At 39.5% G+C, this 16800-nt stretch overlaps 2 protein-coding genes across 2 annotated transcripts in view; one reads left to right on the forward strand and one right to left on the reverse strand.

The window, feature by feature from the left end:
- Window positions 1–4929: 4929 nt before the first annotated feature.
- WNT16 (Wnt family member 16) overlaps window positions 4930–16800 on the reverse strand; it is a 70783-nt gene continuing 58912 nt past the window's right edge. The window contains exon 7 of the mRNA XM_077773252.1: window positions 4930–5368. The gene's annotated coding sequence lies outside the window, so the exon portion shown is untranslated. The remainder of the gene's footprint in view (window positions 5369–16800) is intronic.
- Window positions 12670–16800, forward strand: part of FAM3C (FAM3 metabolism regulating signaling molecule C) — a 43596-nt gene continuing 39465 nt past the window's right edge. The window contains exon 1 of the mRNA XM_077773253.1: window positions 12670–12724. Within this exon, the coding sequence (XP_077629379.1) occupies window positions 12712–12724 (13 nt within the window). The 5' untranslated portion in view covers window positions 12670–12711. The remainder of the gene's footprint in view (window positions 12725–16800) is intronic.

The following is a 16800-nucleotide window of genomic DNA, read 5'->3' on the forward strand; positions in this document are numbered from 1 at the left end:
CCGGGTCCGCGGAGGGCGGGGCGGCGCCTGCACCTGGCGCCGGGTCTCGGCGCCCCAGCCTGGTGCGGGGGCTCCGGCTCGCGGTGGGAAGCCGGGCCGAGTGCTCGAAGGGGGCGAGGGTGGAGCTGGGTGTTGCATTTGTACCCTGTGGAGGGCCGTGCTGGCTCACTTGTAAAGTTTTAGCGTCTCCTAAACTGGAGGTACTTCTCAGTTTTAAAATTTGTCCAGCTCATTGAGATTAGGTGTCATTCATGAATGTGCTGCCCCTTCTTTCTTTTTCTTACCCATTGTTTTGACTGCTATCCCCCAAATTCTCTACAGTGTACAACGGTGAGTGACCCTAGGTCTAAGTAATATAAATGACAAAGTGACCATTTGAGATTGAGATCTCTAGCTGTGTCTCATCATCGTATCCCCCACCCCCGCTTTTTTAAGTTTCATTATCATACAGAGCTGCTGTCTAATCGACAGAACCTTTTGTTTTTATTGTATTTAGACAGGAGGATATAGATACAATATATGGATACAAGATACTAGATAATATTAGATTGCTTACTGGGCACTGTGCTAAATGCTTTCATATGTACATTTATTCCTCACAAGCTAAAAAGTAAGTCCTTTTTCTTAATTTTGCTGATGAAAATATGAACTCCTCTAGAGGTTAAGTAAAGGTTGATGATGAGAGTAGATGCCGGACCCCTCGGGCCTTGACTCCCTTGCAGGGCGAGTAGTATATTGCTAGATTTTCCAAGTTTTTGGAAATATTACTGATACTCATATGGTGCACTCCAGAGTACGAAGAGCTCTCCAAATAAGTTAGAAAATAAAGTTAATAGCTTATGCTCTTCAACAAGAAATTGGCAGAATTGGCATTGGTTTTGATCATATCATTAAATGTACCTCTTTCTAAAGGCTTCCAGTCTCTTGAATTCTCTAGCTGATTACTAAAGTTACATTCCTCCCCACCTCCAATTTTATACAGGTGTTAGAAGCTTTGTTCCACAAATTCCATGAAACGTTTTCTCAGCTCACTAAAGACTAGCATTTCTTGACAGTGAGAAATAAAAAGATACAGTGATTCTTGACCTGAGGACCTCACAGAGTCAAACACAAATAAGGCTTTTTAAAAAGGACACAGGCCAGGTTTCTCCAAAATCCCCATTGTTAGGAGACTTGCGTTGCAAAAGGGAATCAAAATAAGACTGCACCAGTGGGTTAAAGGGACTTTCAAAATAGACTTAATGGATGTTTTGTTACAATTACAAAATTTGGATTGCTACCTTACACATGGGTAATTAATCTTTCATAATTAATGAAGATACATTAAAAAGGAAAGGTAATTGGAGAGAGGGTCAACGGGCCAAGAGATTGTTGAATGGCAAAAAGTAGTAGTCTCTGTTTTGGCTTAGAAGAGCCTTACCTTGTTTTGACTACAGATTTTAGATCTTAAATGGTGAGTGTCAGTATTCAAAGATTTTTGTATTCTTTTAAAACTATTGAAGTACCTGGTATGTGCCAGTTATGGGTATCAGAGATACTATGAATAAGACAGCCAGCCCTCCACAAAGCTATTTTCTTTGAGGCAGTGAATCTTTCTCTCTTTTTGTTTTCATTTTTATACCCATTTCTTCAAGCTGGCAGCTGTAAGACCCAAGAATCAACCGATTTTTCCCAGGTCTCACAAAAGTCAGTCTAGCTAACAGCTTAGTACAATAGCAAACATTTGTCTTGAACTTAGTCCAGAAAGGTTCCTGTCCTTGGGATCACATCATCTGGATTTTAAGCAGAAATTCTGCATTTAGTTGCTTCATGAATGCCATAGACCAAATTATTTAATTCCAGGCAGTGCTTTATTTTCTTAACTTGGGGAAATTGAGCAAGATTCCCAAGATCTTTAAACTTTAAAAGGTTTTGTGATTTTTATTCAGCTCCTAAAGTACAGTCAGCTGACTTTCTGTCCAAGGAGGAAATTAAGTGTTCCAATTCCTCTAAGTTTCCACTGTTTACCCCACTTGTATTCTTTCATTCTCTTCTTCATTGGCCTATTCCATTCGATTGAAACTATTCTGAGATGATTTACATTCCCCTTATTTCTAATCTAATTTTTTCATCTACTGTTTGTGATTTTTTTCATTTTTTGCTCTAGTGAGTTTCTTCTAATTTCCTTCTTTAGGAAATTACATTTAATTCAGATAACATGAAATTTACCATTTTACAGTGTACACTTCACTAACATATAGTACAGTCACAGGGGTGTTCAGTCATGGCCTCTGGTTCAAAAACATTTTCCTCCTTCCAAAAGGAAACCTCACATCCACTAAACAGTTATCCCCATTCCCCCTTCCCTTGAGCCCCTGGCAACCACTGGCGTGCTTTCTGCCCCTGTGGGTTTACCTGTTCTGAATGTTTCATATAAATGGCGTCATACAAGACATGATCTCTTCTGTCTAGCTTCTTTCACTTAGCATCATGTTTTAGAGGTTCATCTGTATATAGCATGCATCTACTTCATTTGGTTTATGGCAGAATGATATTCCATGCATGGTTACATTCCACATTTTGTTTAGCCATTCAACCATTGATGGTCCCTGGTGAGTTTTTGTGTGCTAGTGAGAAAGGTACATGGACAGCTATAGCAGCCCGTCAGTTCCTGCGTTGATTTTCGTCATAAGGTCTACAGGACCCCAGATGTCAGATATACTATCGGTACCATTCATTATCTGCAGTTAAGTGGTCATTAAATACGATTTTGAAGGACATAGGGTCAACAAAGATGAATTTCTTAAGTGGTTCAGGACGTTTTACCACTAGAAGCTCTTACCACCTGTTCTTTGCAAATGGCTGCTAACCCTCATTCAGCTTTTGTGGTGGAAATGGCGTGCCTTGCAGGGTGGAACCTCTCTGCTCCTCCAGTTCTTCAGGTAGAAGGTTTGACCTACAGAATTCTGTCTGCTCTGGTTCAGTTCAATTCTGCAGACTATTTAAAGATAGTGTTAAGTGCAGTAGGTATGTGGGGGAATTAAAACATCCATTCAGAATAGGAACTTGTAACTTCTCATCTGATACAATGCAAAATAGTTGCAGGAGATCAAGATAGTTCTAGTGTATGTAAACTTGTGCCTTTCTGTAATCTTTTTCGTAGTTGCAACCTGTGAACTGGACACTTCTTTACCCTACATACGTTCAACTTCTTACAGTTAAAATGTATTTAGTTTTGTTTTTGCCCTTGTTCTCATCTGTTTCCATCTATCCATCTTTCTTTCCCTGGATGGTATAGTGGAGGATTAAAGGGCCTTACATTACAGCTGTTTAACCCACAGCTGTAGAACTCTGAAGGAGCTGGGAGAACTAGATGTCAGTTTCCTTTCTGTTTTTGGCATGTTGCTGGCGCTTTCAGTGGCAGAAATCTGATCACCATTTCATTTCTTCCACTGGATTAGAGCTTTTTAAGCAGAATTCTGCTTTGGTAGGTGAGGAAAAGCTGCACCAACGCATTCAGGGAATTTTGAATCGAATACTGTTGTAACCATTGCAAACCGGAGTTCTCTCCTCTGTTCCTCAGCACATTGTGTCCAGGTTTATTCACTGCCCGCCTCTCCCTCCTCATCCCCACAGGAGACCTGGCCCAGAGTCAGCTTGATTTCCATTCACTGTTAAGGAAAGAATGAAATTCTTGTTCTAGGAGTTTTACCTTTGGGCTTTTTTGGCCTAGATTTGCCCCGCTCCCCACCCCCAAACTTGTCTGTGTATTCAGATCACTGTACTGTAGATCCCAAGTTCTCAGGTCAGAGGGAGAGTGAGAACCACTTGGGGAACTCCTTAAATTGGCAAGAGTTTTAATCCTTCTAGGGATTCTGGGCTCAGGAATTTGCATTTTAAAAAGCCCACCAATAATTATGGTGTCCGTGCAGGGGGGTTACATTGTAGTTAGGGCTTCAGAGAACTAGATAATGCTGTTTCATTGAATCTAAGATGTTTATAAGGTGCACCATTATTTTGTATACTACTGTGGGAGAAAACTATGGTTGTAAGCCTCATCCCAGTTTACCTGTTAAAATGAGGCAAGTAGTGTGCACCTTAGAATCAATAAAATCATCTTAGGATCTGAGGAACCACAGACCCCTTTTAAGATAAACGATTATTGTGACTCATAGAAGCTGTACAATAAAATAATTATGTAGCATTTCTTTAGACCTTTTACCATGTAAATATTTGTTTGTAGTAGAATTTAATGTAAGGCGTCGTTACTTGACATTTGTTTGTATTGAAGATTATTCTGACTTGTTTTCAGATGTAAGATAGCTGCTGGATAGATGAGTGTAATGCACTCTAGTTTGGGCTCATATCATTTTCATCCTAACCATTTCCAGCCATTGGTGTGTTGATAGTTCAGTTTTCTTTCTAATATCTACAGAGACATTAGTGATTTCCATTTTGTAACTACTCATTTTGTAGGATCTCAGTTCACTGAGATATTAATGTTACATTGACATTACATGTGGCTTGATCGTTTGATTTCTATCTCTCTCTCTTTTTTTTTTAAATCACCCTTTTTCTCTTGGAGAGTCCTTAGCTGCCAGGAGTTGATAATAGGCATAGACACCAGCCACCTGTGTCCTATCTTGGCTAGTTCTAGGAGGGAGTGGCAGTAATCACAGCAGTCTGGGTACACAGCAATCTGTGTCTGAGTAAACCTGCACTCTGACTGCCAATTCAGGAAGTGTCGTGGTGGCACACTGGGGACCGTATGACAGAACGCCTGTGGGTTAGGACTGATCTTTCTCCACTAACGAGAATTCAGTGAAGAGCAACCCCACGTAGCCGTGGTGCTTCCTTCACGAGTATCCTCTTGGACAGTGAAATCTTTTTGCCAGGAAAACCTTGCTTAGTCCTGTTAGATTTGGGAGGGCAAGCAGAACGTGTGTCCGTTTAGTCTTTAATCACCTGAAGTATTTACAGAAAACATGGTTAAAAAGCTTGCTGATCAACTGAAATATTTCCGAAACCCGATACCTCAAACAGCCGAAGAGGAAGGAACCTGAGGTCTAGCTGATTCACACTGGTTGGAGGAGTTGTATGCTGTGGAGCCCTTATGGTGGAGGTGAACCGTGTTGCAATACTTTTGTCATCAGGATGTAGTGTGTGTGGCTGTCCAGTTTGGTTACCGCCCCCTCCGTTGAGTCTTTGGGGTAAAGTCGGTGTAGGCGGGGCCCTTACATGATTTTAGCAGGGCATCTTCCCTTTTCCAAGTGGAGAGACAGGTTGATTTTATAGTTCAACTTTGTCACATTTCGTTCTTGGAAGAAAGGAGTTTTATCTAGCTGCTGTGGATCAGAGAGAAGTTTTCCAGTGTGGCTCTCTCCATTCCCTGCCAGGAGAATGAAATAAAAACAAGGTGTAGGTATCTATGGTAGACTGGAGCGGGGGGGGGGGGGGGTGGAGGGAAGCAAGATTCACCCCAGAACAATCTCAGAATGCTTCACATTAAGCATTGGTTAACATTCTAGAGGGGAGTTAAAAACACTTTCTGGCTCATTTTGCTTTTTCATAATATGCTTTTAATTCTGTTTCTGTTTCTTAGCCGTAATTAGATACACATCATCTTTTGAATGTCATTTCACTATGATGCTGCATTAGAAAATAAAAGCCATTTGACGGTAGTTTACGTAACTTAAAAAATTTAGGCATAGATTATGTATATTCCTCTCTTCCCAAGGTTTTCTACAGAAAATTAAAATTCTGAAAGACTCATTGGCTCTCTTGAACCATTTAAAAGTTTTAAAATTTTTAAATGTTTTACTTATTTCTGAGAGAGAGAGAAAGACAGCATGAACAGGGAAGGGTCCGAGAGAGAGGGAGATACAGAATCTGAAACAGGCNCCTTTGCAGAAGGAGTAGATACATTTGTGTTTTCCTCAGAGATCATTTGAAAAACTGGTTATTCTTGGCACTAGAGAATCTGTGCAGATCTCTCCTCCTTCCCAAAGGAAACAGTGCGTTGTGTTTTGTTGTTGTTTCCTGTTTTCTTCTAGTCAAAATGTAAGACTAGTGTAACCCTTTAAAAGCCTGGAATACATTTCTAGTTGTTAGGTACTCATTAAATTTTTTTCTGCCTTAATTATTACCAGGTTATACCCAGTTTTTAAAAGGTGTGTAACGTGTGTATTTAAGGGGTAGATTTTTTAAATTTTTTTAAAGTTTATGTATTTATTTTGAGAGAGAGGGTGAGAGAGCAGGAGAGAGAGAGAGGGGGAGAGAGAGGGAGAGAGAATCCCAAGCAGGCTCCACACTACTAGCACAGAGCCTGGTGTGGGGCTTGAACTCGTGAACGGTGAGATCATGACATGCACAGAAACCAAGAGTCCAACGCTCAACTGCCTGAGCCACGCAGGCGCCCCATAAAGTGGTAGATTCTTTTAAATGAATGCCTTTTCTAGAATTGAGAATCAGAGTGGCCTACTAGTACTAAAATACTTTCTGAAGTTAATAATTGGATTTCTTTCTATTAAGCATTTAGTATTAATACACTAAATCCTATTGAATTCACACTATTTGTAACAGTGAGAACAGCTCAGATATCATAATTAGTTTTTAAATGTTCAGACTTTTTTCACATGAGTGCCTTGTTCTCACCCCTCTTCCTTTTGTTATTTCAAAAATGTGTCCAGCCCGGCAGTGTTGAGTGTGTGGTGGCATCTGTGTGAGCGCGACCCTCAAGAGCAGCTCGCAGCTGCTGTGGACATAGGTGCTCTGTTTTGTTTTTTTCTGTTCTGATTAAAGTAAACGTTTTTGAAAGCTTAATATTTGTAATTTTAATAGTTGTTCAAACAGATACACAGTAAACCTTCCCTGCTTTACGCCTATCACAAAAATAATCACTTTTAATTGCCTATGTAAAGAAAACAATTGTGTCAGTTTCTCCTCACCAACATAATTTTACAGTTAATGAAATGGGTTGTGATAAGACTAATTTTTATCCAGTTTCTTAAAAATTTTTTTTAATGTTTTATTTATTTTTGGTAGACAGAACACAAGCAGCAGAGAAGAGAGAGAGGGAGACACAGAATCTGAAGCAGGCTTTAGGCGCTGAGCTATCAGCACAGAGCCCGATATGGGGCTCGAACCCACAGACCATGAGATCATGACCTGAGCTGAAGCCGGACGCTTAACCAACTGAGCCACCCAGGCGCCCCTATCCAGTTTATACCTGCTTTGGAAAACGTTTCAAAGTCTAGATTATACCTGTCTTTGCTATAGATGGGCTGCCTCGGCTATAGGAAAGGAAGGATTTATTTTCCTTCCTTTGAAGAGAATCCGTTGTTCCTCATGGAGTATATGCTTCTTCCCATGGAGAGCAGCTGATTGTGAAAGTGTGTGATTAGCACGTACAGAACACAGAATTTAGGGTTCTTTGATCTGTCCTACTTCTATAGCAGTTCTTTTAAGAGGACCGGTAGAAGCCTTGTGCAGGTTGATATTCAGTAAGTAACCCTGAGAGAAATGTTGGAATATTAAGGCATGATCTGTTTTGTAAGTTGTTTTTAGTTTAAATTTTATTTTTTATTCTTCTGTCTTGAGTTGTCAAATTGTGACCCATGGGTCTATGTGGCCCACAAACCAAGATAGATCTTTACATTTTTAAGTGATTGGAAAACATTCAAAAGAAAAATGATACTTGGTGACATGAAAACTTAATGCAATTCAAATTTCAGTGTTCATAAATAAAGTTTTATTATAACACAACTGGGCCCATTTGTTTACATATTGTCTATGGCTTTTTTCCAGCTACAACTGCAGAGCAGAGTAGTTGCTGTGAAGGCCATATGTATGGTCCACAAAGCCTAAAATATTTACCATCTGGCCCTTTTACAGAAGAAAGTTTGCCAACATTTTCTCTGTTTTCATATGAATGAAGGGTTTTTTTGGTTTTTTTTTCCCCAAATAGTGTTGTTAATACCATAGTTCTGTTTATAAACCACATCGGAATAACTCACCCTCATGACTTTTAGGTACAGTGACCTTTTGTTTCCAGTGTTACCTCATTTCCCTTGTTTTCTTTAGCTGCTCTAGGACTGAAATTTTAATCTACATTCTGATCTTGAGGGAGTCTGTTATTAGCCTGGGTTCTTCAGAGAATCAGAACTGAGAGGAGAGAAGATATCTGTCTAGGATCAATAGAAAATCATAAGGAATTGGTTCATGTGGTTATGGAGGCTGAAAAGTCCCAGGCAAGCAGGAGAGCCAATTATGTAAGTTTCAGACTAGATTTGTTTTTTTTTTGCATTTTTAAAATATTTACTGATTTTTGAGAGACAGAGACAGAGCATGAGCATGGGAGGTGCAGAGAGAGAGGGAGACACAGAATCCAAAGCAGCTCCAGGCTCTGAGCTGTCAGCACAGAGCCCAACACGGAGTTCAAACTCCTGAGCTGCGAGATCATGACATGAGCCAAAGTTGGAGGCTTAACTGACTAAGCCACCCAGGCGCCCCAGTCCAGATTTAAAGACCGATGTTCCAGATGGAAGACTAGACATAGGGAGCGAGTTCTCCTTTATTCAGCCTTTTTAGTCCTATTCAGGCCTCCAGTTGGATGAGGACTGTTCATATTGTGGGGAGTAAACTGCTTTACTCAGACATTAGGCTCATCCAGAAACACCCTCAGACACTCCCATAATAATGTTTAACCCAATATCTGGGTATCCCATGGCCCAGTCAAGCGGACACACAAAATTAGCCATTACAGGGCCTGCATGAGTTTAAATCTATCTGCTTGCACTTTTTTTTCCCCTCTCAGTCCTCTTGAAAAACCCCAGTTTGCATGAACATTACAGTCTTCTGAACTTCACTCAGTTGATTCATTCGAAATTGCCATTTGGCTGGCACTGAGTTAAAGTTGGATTGAATTGAGTGATGGTTTCTTTATATTTGTGAAATAGGATTTATAGTATTTTCTCCTGGCTTAGATGATTGTTTGTTAATATTGAATACATCAATGGGTGTTTTTATATGCTTCATTTTCCTCTATCCTCTCTGTCTTAGAGGGTGTTCTAATACATGTGCTTAATCATTTTGACAAAGTGTCACATCTCTGGAGTGGCTAGTTGGCAGCACAGATTAGCAATTCCTAGAGCACTTTGCAAAGGCCACATTGATCGGTATGGAATTGTGTCAGCACGTTGCTTATATTAGAGTATGTCAGAGAACTGCTGAGATGAGAGGGAAGTGTATTTGTTTGTAGTATCAGATTCTTATGTACCCCCCATATTACCTGACACATATCCCTTGTCCTTATCTATAAAGCCATTGAAACACCCACGGTATGGGAAGGGCTGTTGGGAAGATTACATCAAATAAGAATGTGTACATAAAGTACTACTGAATGCATTATTCCCTAGTTTTTTTGTTTTTTGTTTTTTTAACTGGCAAGACCCTCCCCTCCTGGTAAATAATTGTTATTATGGCTTATTTTGTTGCTACAAATGGTGTTCTTGTCATTGACCTCTTGTACCTCAAGTCTACTTCTCAAGGAGAGAATGAAAGTATCATTTGACCTGTGTTTTTATCTGTTGTCCTGAAGTTGATTGATTCTCGGTTGAGGCCTGCTGATTCAGGCCGATTTTAATAAAACTTCACCATGTTAGACCAAAGTAGGTAGCTGGGTTAGAGGAAATGTTTAAATTACAAGATAGTCGGGGCGCCTGGGTGGCTTAGTCGGTTAAGCGTCCGACTTTCCGACTTTCGCTTAGGTCATGATCTCGCGGTTTGTGGGTTCGAGCCCCGCGTCGGGCTCTGTGCTGACTGCTGGCTCGGAGCCTGGAGCCTGTTTCAGTCTGTGACTCCCTCTCTCTCTGACCCTCCCCTGCTCACGCTGTCTCTCTCTCCTAGAAATAGATAAAACATTAAAAAAAAAAAATTACAAGATAGTCAAAGAAATTCAGTATGTCAGCCTGAGATCCTGATTTGGGCTCTCTTCTTCAGTGTGGGTCACAGACTCTATTAGCGTTTCATCGCCCAGGGGCATCCTGGTGACCCTCTGTGTGTGGTGGACTCTCACATGGTTGTGCACTTTCACGCCTCAGGAACCGGATTGGTTTGAGCATTTATCTGAAACATTGAAACTTGTTGTTTTGACTTAGACTACACTTTGGGGGGCAAATATACTATCAGCCTTTGTTTTCTTTTTATTCTATCCTAAAAGTACTCTTTCTACCACCAGTATTCTAATTTGGGCAAACAGCTCTAATTTCCATATCTCTACTTTTTTAATGAATATGCAAAAAATTATAAATTATTTCACCTGTTGATTCTGGATTAAAGAGCTGTGGATTCTAGCACAGGACTTTTTACCCTTTTCTGTTGTGCTCATTTTCTCGGAAGCTGTTTTACCCCTACTGATTGTCAGGTTCAACGCCTGAGGTTTATGCCAAGTTTATTCCACGAAGTTTCTGCTTTTTTCTCCCTAAGATGATTATATGTAGTGATTTTCTTTGTTTTTAAATGTCATCCTGAGAAGACAAGTTAGGAATGCTTTGGAATTAGCACATTGTAAACATGTTCCCTGATTTGCTTTCAGATATATTCAGTACTTTTTCCTTATGCTGATCTACATTCTTGCATCATTAATTTGCTTCTTAAGCAAACTAATTAAAATGTGTTATGGCTGAGGTTTTATGAGATTTCAGTTTAAGAGACTTTATAAAATGTTTGTTTTCTCAGAAATTTAATGGAAAACATGAATTCTGCTAGACAGTTGTAGTCACTTCTATTGTGGGCTTACTAGCGTCAGCTTCGCAGCAGGCTTGCTGGACAGTGCAGATAGGGGGCGGAGGTGTGAGGCGGTGACTGTGCTTGGACAGGTGTGGCCTCCTCAGCAGGTAATGGAAATAGTGAAAAAGAACAGCAAAGTGTCTGCCCAACTGATCATCCAGCTTCCAAAGAAATTTTCCTACGCCGCATTCAGATAAGGGTGAAGGTATTTTGGAATATTACTGGGAGGAAAGGTGTGTTTGTGTTGTAAATGTAGTGTTCCATTTTGCTGGAAGTCAACAAATGATTTAAAACCAGTCAGCGATTTCATCTGAAAAGCCAAGAGTTTTTTTCTGTTTTTATGGGATGGCTTGTGGATACCGTAGGATCTTTTATTTCCTTTTAGTATTTTCTTAGCCTATGGATAGTAGTTAACTTAGATAGATTGATAACATTGGCTTTTCATATTATGTGCAATGTTTTCAGATAACTAGCAAGGAAAAGAAATCAATAATGCTCAATTCACTGTTAGTTTAAATGTTGATATTTTCTTCAGAGTAAATTGGGCAGAAGAAAGGGAGCTCACACCAACGAGAGCAGTGGTCCTTGGTTGCTCACCCCCCAAACCCATCCTAGCCTATTTCTTACTAGTGAATGAAAAAACCAGATGTCTCATTTCCTTTCTGTGTCCTTCAGGGGTGTGCTATTTTTATTCAGAACATCTGTGAATTGATAGATCAGACATCAGCATTGAAACATCAGTATCAAAATACAGTGTAAAATAAATGTATCAGTTATCAATGTGACTCATTAATAACAATTTTCTTTTGAATTCCCTTCTTGTACAATAGATTTGAGTAGACTTGAACATGAACGTTAAACTTGAACATAAATCTCCTATCAAACTCATTTACTTTTTCATCTTCTTTTTAAGATTTCACTTATCTTGAGTTATTTTGTAAGAGGGAAGCATACGTAGCCATACAAAGATTTTTTTCTCCAGCATCTACTTCTTGTTGTTCTTAGAATAATATCAAAGAGTAGTTTCTTTATTTGACACGTAACACATACTGTGAATAACAGTAATTACTGGAATATTTAAAATTGTAATTCTGTACTTCTGAATATATTCTTTTACAAACTTGGAAACATGAAGAGGAAGGGGATCCTGGTACTAACAAAAGCCTTTGCTCTAAGTGCGAGTCATAGGGACACATGAATTCGATCATCCTAGACACGAAGCAGCATCACACACTAGAGTGAGCCGTAGAGCTGGGGCCTGCAGACCTGCATCCTGGCCCCGTGCCTGCAAATAGTTCGTTCCATGACCGGACAAGCAGCCTAACCTCTTTGGTTATGTCATTCACTAGTAAGAAATAGGCTGGGGAGGGGGAGGGGTACATCCAAGGACCATTGCCTTGTGCGAGCTCCCTTTCTTCTGCCCACTCTGAAGAAAATAGTAACATTTCAACTAATAGTGAATTGAGCATTATTGATTTTCTTGTTAGTTATTGGAACACCTTGCACATAATACGAAAAGCTAATGTTACCAATCTATTTAAGCTAACTACTTATCCACAGGCCAGGAAAATACTGACCCACACACTGGGAATTTGGAACCCGGTATCAAAGGTTCCGTGGAAATGCAGGGATCACTGAGAATAATAAGGGGCATGAGCGAGAGACAGAACAGGATAAAGCATAAAGCACAGGCCCTCCTCTCAAGGGCTTTTATGTTCCAGTGGAAGGAGGCAGGCCCAGTGATAAGAGGTGTTTCATTCAGTGTCCGTGTTGGTAGAATACCTCAAAATGTCATGACCTTTGTCTAATTAGTTTATTATATAGTATGCTTCAAGTCAAACCAATTCAGGCAGGAGTGCTCATTCTAGACTTAATGATATTTGCCTTCTCTCTTGATTTTAGGAGGTTATTTAATGAGAAGTGCCATAGACTGAGAAACGAAACATGAGGGTAGCAGGTAAGAAATTTAATTCAATAGAAATACTTTTACTTTTTGTGTAACTTGTTTATTTAAATGGCTAAGGAAAGGGTAAATTGTCTTTTTCTGTCTGAGGTCTGAGTGCAAAGCTGAAATATAACAAACTAAATCACTATTTTGCCTTTTTACTTTTTTTATGTAGTTGCTAAATCACAAATTGGACAAACTTGTTGAAATTATTTATGCTAGATTTTTTAAGTTATGGTTTTAATGTTTATGTTCTTATGCATTATGCTTAATTTGCCTAATATATAAAATGCCCATATAAAGAACAATTTTGACAACCTAGGGAGACTGATTTTTAATTTTGCTAAGTTCTAGCCTTTTGAGAAAAATAAGTTGTAAAGTTTAAAAGCTTCAACCTTTGCTCTGCATGTACTTAAAATGGAAACTAGCATATGTGAACCATTCAGTAACATGTATTTTTGCTTAAGTGGCTATTTGCTAGTTCGAGCTCAGTCTGCATAATTGAGGTTATGCGTAAGAACATCTGTTCTTAGGCAGCATAGAGAGGAAACTGCAAAACACCACTTGACGTTCATACTGTGAAGGTAGCTGTCTTTAAACGTTGTAAAAAGATGCATAAATAACTGGAGAGGCTGATGACTATTTCCTGCCTTAATAGTGAAAATAAGTGTGTTTACCCACCCTACTCCTCCTTCAGGATGACCAAGGCTCTAGAAGAAATGCACATTTTGCATAGACATTTCTATGTTCTTCCAACATAGAAGATAATTTGTAATTTCTCAAAATCGAGTCTTCCTCTTAGTTGTCATCTTCTCACCAGCAAACCGTATTTTCGACAGGGGCATCTCGTAGAAGTGCCTCAGTCAAGGTGGGTGAGCAAACGAGTCTCGTGCTTCAAGCATCATTCTGTAGAATCGGGTGCAGATGATGAAACATTATGGTTATTAAAATAACATCACAGGGTTGTGCGCAAATGCGTTTGTAAATTTGAAAATCTGGACCCTTTGGTCATGAACTTACAGAGTATCCTTTTTTGAGTACTGTTCAACTAGTGAAGGAAAATATTGCCAGAAACTAAGAGCTTGTTTATGGTTTAAAAAACATATTATAATGTCTTTTTTTTAAATGATCTTTGAATATGGCAGGACTGACTATTGATGATCATGTCTCCATGATTTTAAAAGTACATTAATTAACGTAATGATTGAAATAATCAAAGCAAAGTTTCTCTCTCACATAATTCTACATTCATTCTAGTTCAAATTAAATTTTCATTGAGTTCATTTCTCTGATTCTAACAATTAATATCAAGGTTAATTGATAAGTAATTATTCATTGAGTACTTATTTTATGGTTGGCACTATTCCTAGTATAGGTCTTGAAGGGTTTGCTTTTAATGAAGAAGGAAGATTAACTTAATTTATTGCCTTTAGAGTGATTAATCTAACTTGAAAAAATCTGGTTGCTTTGAAATATCCTTATAGTCTTTATTCTTACAGTGAGGCAACGGTGTCTAAGGTTTATGCTTTTTGGTTTGTGAAAAACAGGGACGCCCTCAGATTAGCACAGTCTGTGGCTAGAAGGAAGAGAGAATCACATAGGAAGTTAAGGATGGGCACTGTGGGGTGGTATGATAGGCCCTTTACATCCAGAATTGGCTGGTGACCAACTCTGAAGGAGACTCCTCTGTCACAGAAGTNGGAAGTTAAGGATGGGCACTGTGGGGTGGTATGATCAGGCCCTTTACATCCAGAATTGGCTGGTGACCAACTCTGAAGGAGACTCCTCTGTCACAGAAGTTCTAGAACTATACCATTATGCAGGCTCTGCCTGTCTTCACCTGCCTCCTCCTCTGTGGGACCATCTGCTTGTTCCATTATTAGTTCACTTCTCCACCTCTGACTTTTCTCTGTCTTAGAGCTTTTCTTTCCTCCTAGTTCCTCTGATGGGTCCAGTGTCAGTGAATAGGTCTTGGTCGAAGACTCAGTTCTGCCACTGACTAGTTAGTGCCACTTGCCATTAGGCAAGTGATCTAAACATTTTCAACCTTGATTTCTTATCTGTAAAATGAGGATAATTACCTGGAAAAGCTGTGCAAATGTGATTAAACTTACAAAGCATTTAGGTCTATAGTAGCCAGTCAGTAAATGGGAGTATGTGTGTGTATTGTATATGTGTGTATAAGTAGTTATGGGTATATATGATGTATATAGCTTGTTTAGTGTAGGCTCAGGTTTAACTTGGTACTGAATTTAGTCTATAACTTTCATATGTTAGAACCTTGATATTTTATTCATTTTAATATTTTAATCTTGAGAAGTAAAGGTTTTGTATATCTGCTATAAGGGACAGGGAGAGGTTATCTCTGGTTGCATATGCCCATGATTGCTGGAAAATGAGTGGTTAAGACTGTCCTGTGATACAGAATCTTCAAGCCCTTGGTCTTAAGTGATCAAGAAGGAATGTGTCACCTCTTACCATTCATCTATTTAGCAAACACTTGTTGAGAGTTTGACTATATCCAGGAATTCTGCTAGATCCTCTGGGGGCAAGAGTTAAAAGCCTATTGGAATTTTTCTGTCTTATGAACTAAACACGTAGGCAACTTGTAGTTGCTCTTGAAAACAGGAAGTAATTTTTGGAGGAGAAAAGGTCAGATACAGGTGAGGGGGTTGATTAGGTTAGCTGTGAGGCTTCCTCACTGCCATCTCATTTCTGTATTTATAGAGTGTTTCTAAATAGAAAGAGTAGCTCTGTGAAACCAGCACTTCTCAGCATCACTGGCCTTTCCGAGCATCAGTGGTTCATTCTCATCTCTCCCCTTTATGGGTACAGTTCTGTTTCTTTATGTTTAGGAAATTAGAATGAATGTAAGTCTTTTTCACTCTTCCTTATGCACTAAGTTGAGTTTTGGTAGTTTGTTAGGAGGCTGTTGTAATCTGGTGTTAGAACGGAGTGCTGTACGAAGCACTGGGCCGTGTGCCGGGACTCCTGGATCCCAGGCCTTGTGCTGCTGCCATTTGTCATCTTGGGAGTTGCCTCACCTCTGGGCCTCATTTCCTTAAGGATAGAGAGATGTCTGCTAATCCCATCTACCTCCTTTAGGTCAATAGAAATTAAACCTGGAGTAAGAGAGGGGACTGCAGACTGTATAGGCAAATACTAGTATTCTTCCTGAATAGCCTAACAAGAAGGCTCTGAAATCCTAGGGGAGAGAGGAAGATGCTTCTTTCCTGTCATTTTCCATTTCCTTTCCTGCCTTGCACTTTTTTTTTTCTTTCCTAGATTTACTTAGCTATGGAGAAGAAAGACAAATCCTCAGTTCCTATTAAACAGTTAGCTAATACCTGGCTGTGCTAACTATTTGTGAGGCACCCAGAAATAGTTAAAGATAAAATGGTATGGAAGTCTACGAGTGTGTCTTCATAGAGCCTATCGTGGAACCACGTTGTGAAGCATGTGTGATTGCTGCCAAGTGAAGTCCTCCAGGATTGCATGCCTGTCTAAATCTAGTGTTCAGTATGGGGAGAAATGCTCTTGTTGGCCATGTCAGGAGCACTTGTGTTGCTCTAAGAGATGTGTTGGTTGGTGTAGGACAGTAAATCTGGTATGTTTCACTGGAGGGTTTCTTAGTGAGTATCCTGCTGGTTGCCTTTGTATCTCCGTAAGGTCTGGTGTTTCTGTATTATCCCTGTGTAGTGCTGCCTTTATATTTGAACAGGATTAGGGATGTGTCACCCGGCGTACGTGGTGATGGTGTTCCATTAGCCATGATACTTTTGTACTTGCATATAGTCAGCCACACTTGAGAGCAGATTTATTTTTTTCCTTTCAATTTTTGCAGGAGAAAACGAGACAGATGACTCAAGCAGTCCTGTGTCTCGGTTGCCAGCCAATCTGATAATTCTTTGATTAGGAAAACGCCTTATCTCAATGGATTGTATATACAGTTTTTGTTGTAACTCAAGTAAAACTAAGATCCAGTACATGAAACTTGATTGGTTTTAAGAAATTTTTTATGAACTTAAATTTCTCATGAAAATGCACTACTAAAAGTTCTCATAAGCGCATGCTGAATTGTTTCTGCC

Source organism: Crocuta crocuta, unplaced genomic scaffold (assembly GCF_008692635.1).
Source record: "Crocuta crocuta isolate KB4526 unplaced genomic scaffold, BGI_CrCroc_1.0 scaffold16, whole genome shotgun sequence".
Classification (NCBI taxonomy): domain Eukaryota; kingdom Metazoa; phylum Chordata; class Mammalia; order Carnivora; family Hyaenidae; genus Crocuta; species Crocuta crocuta.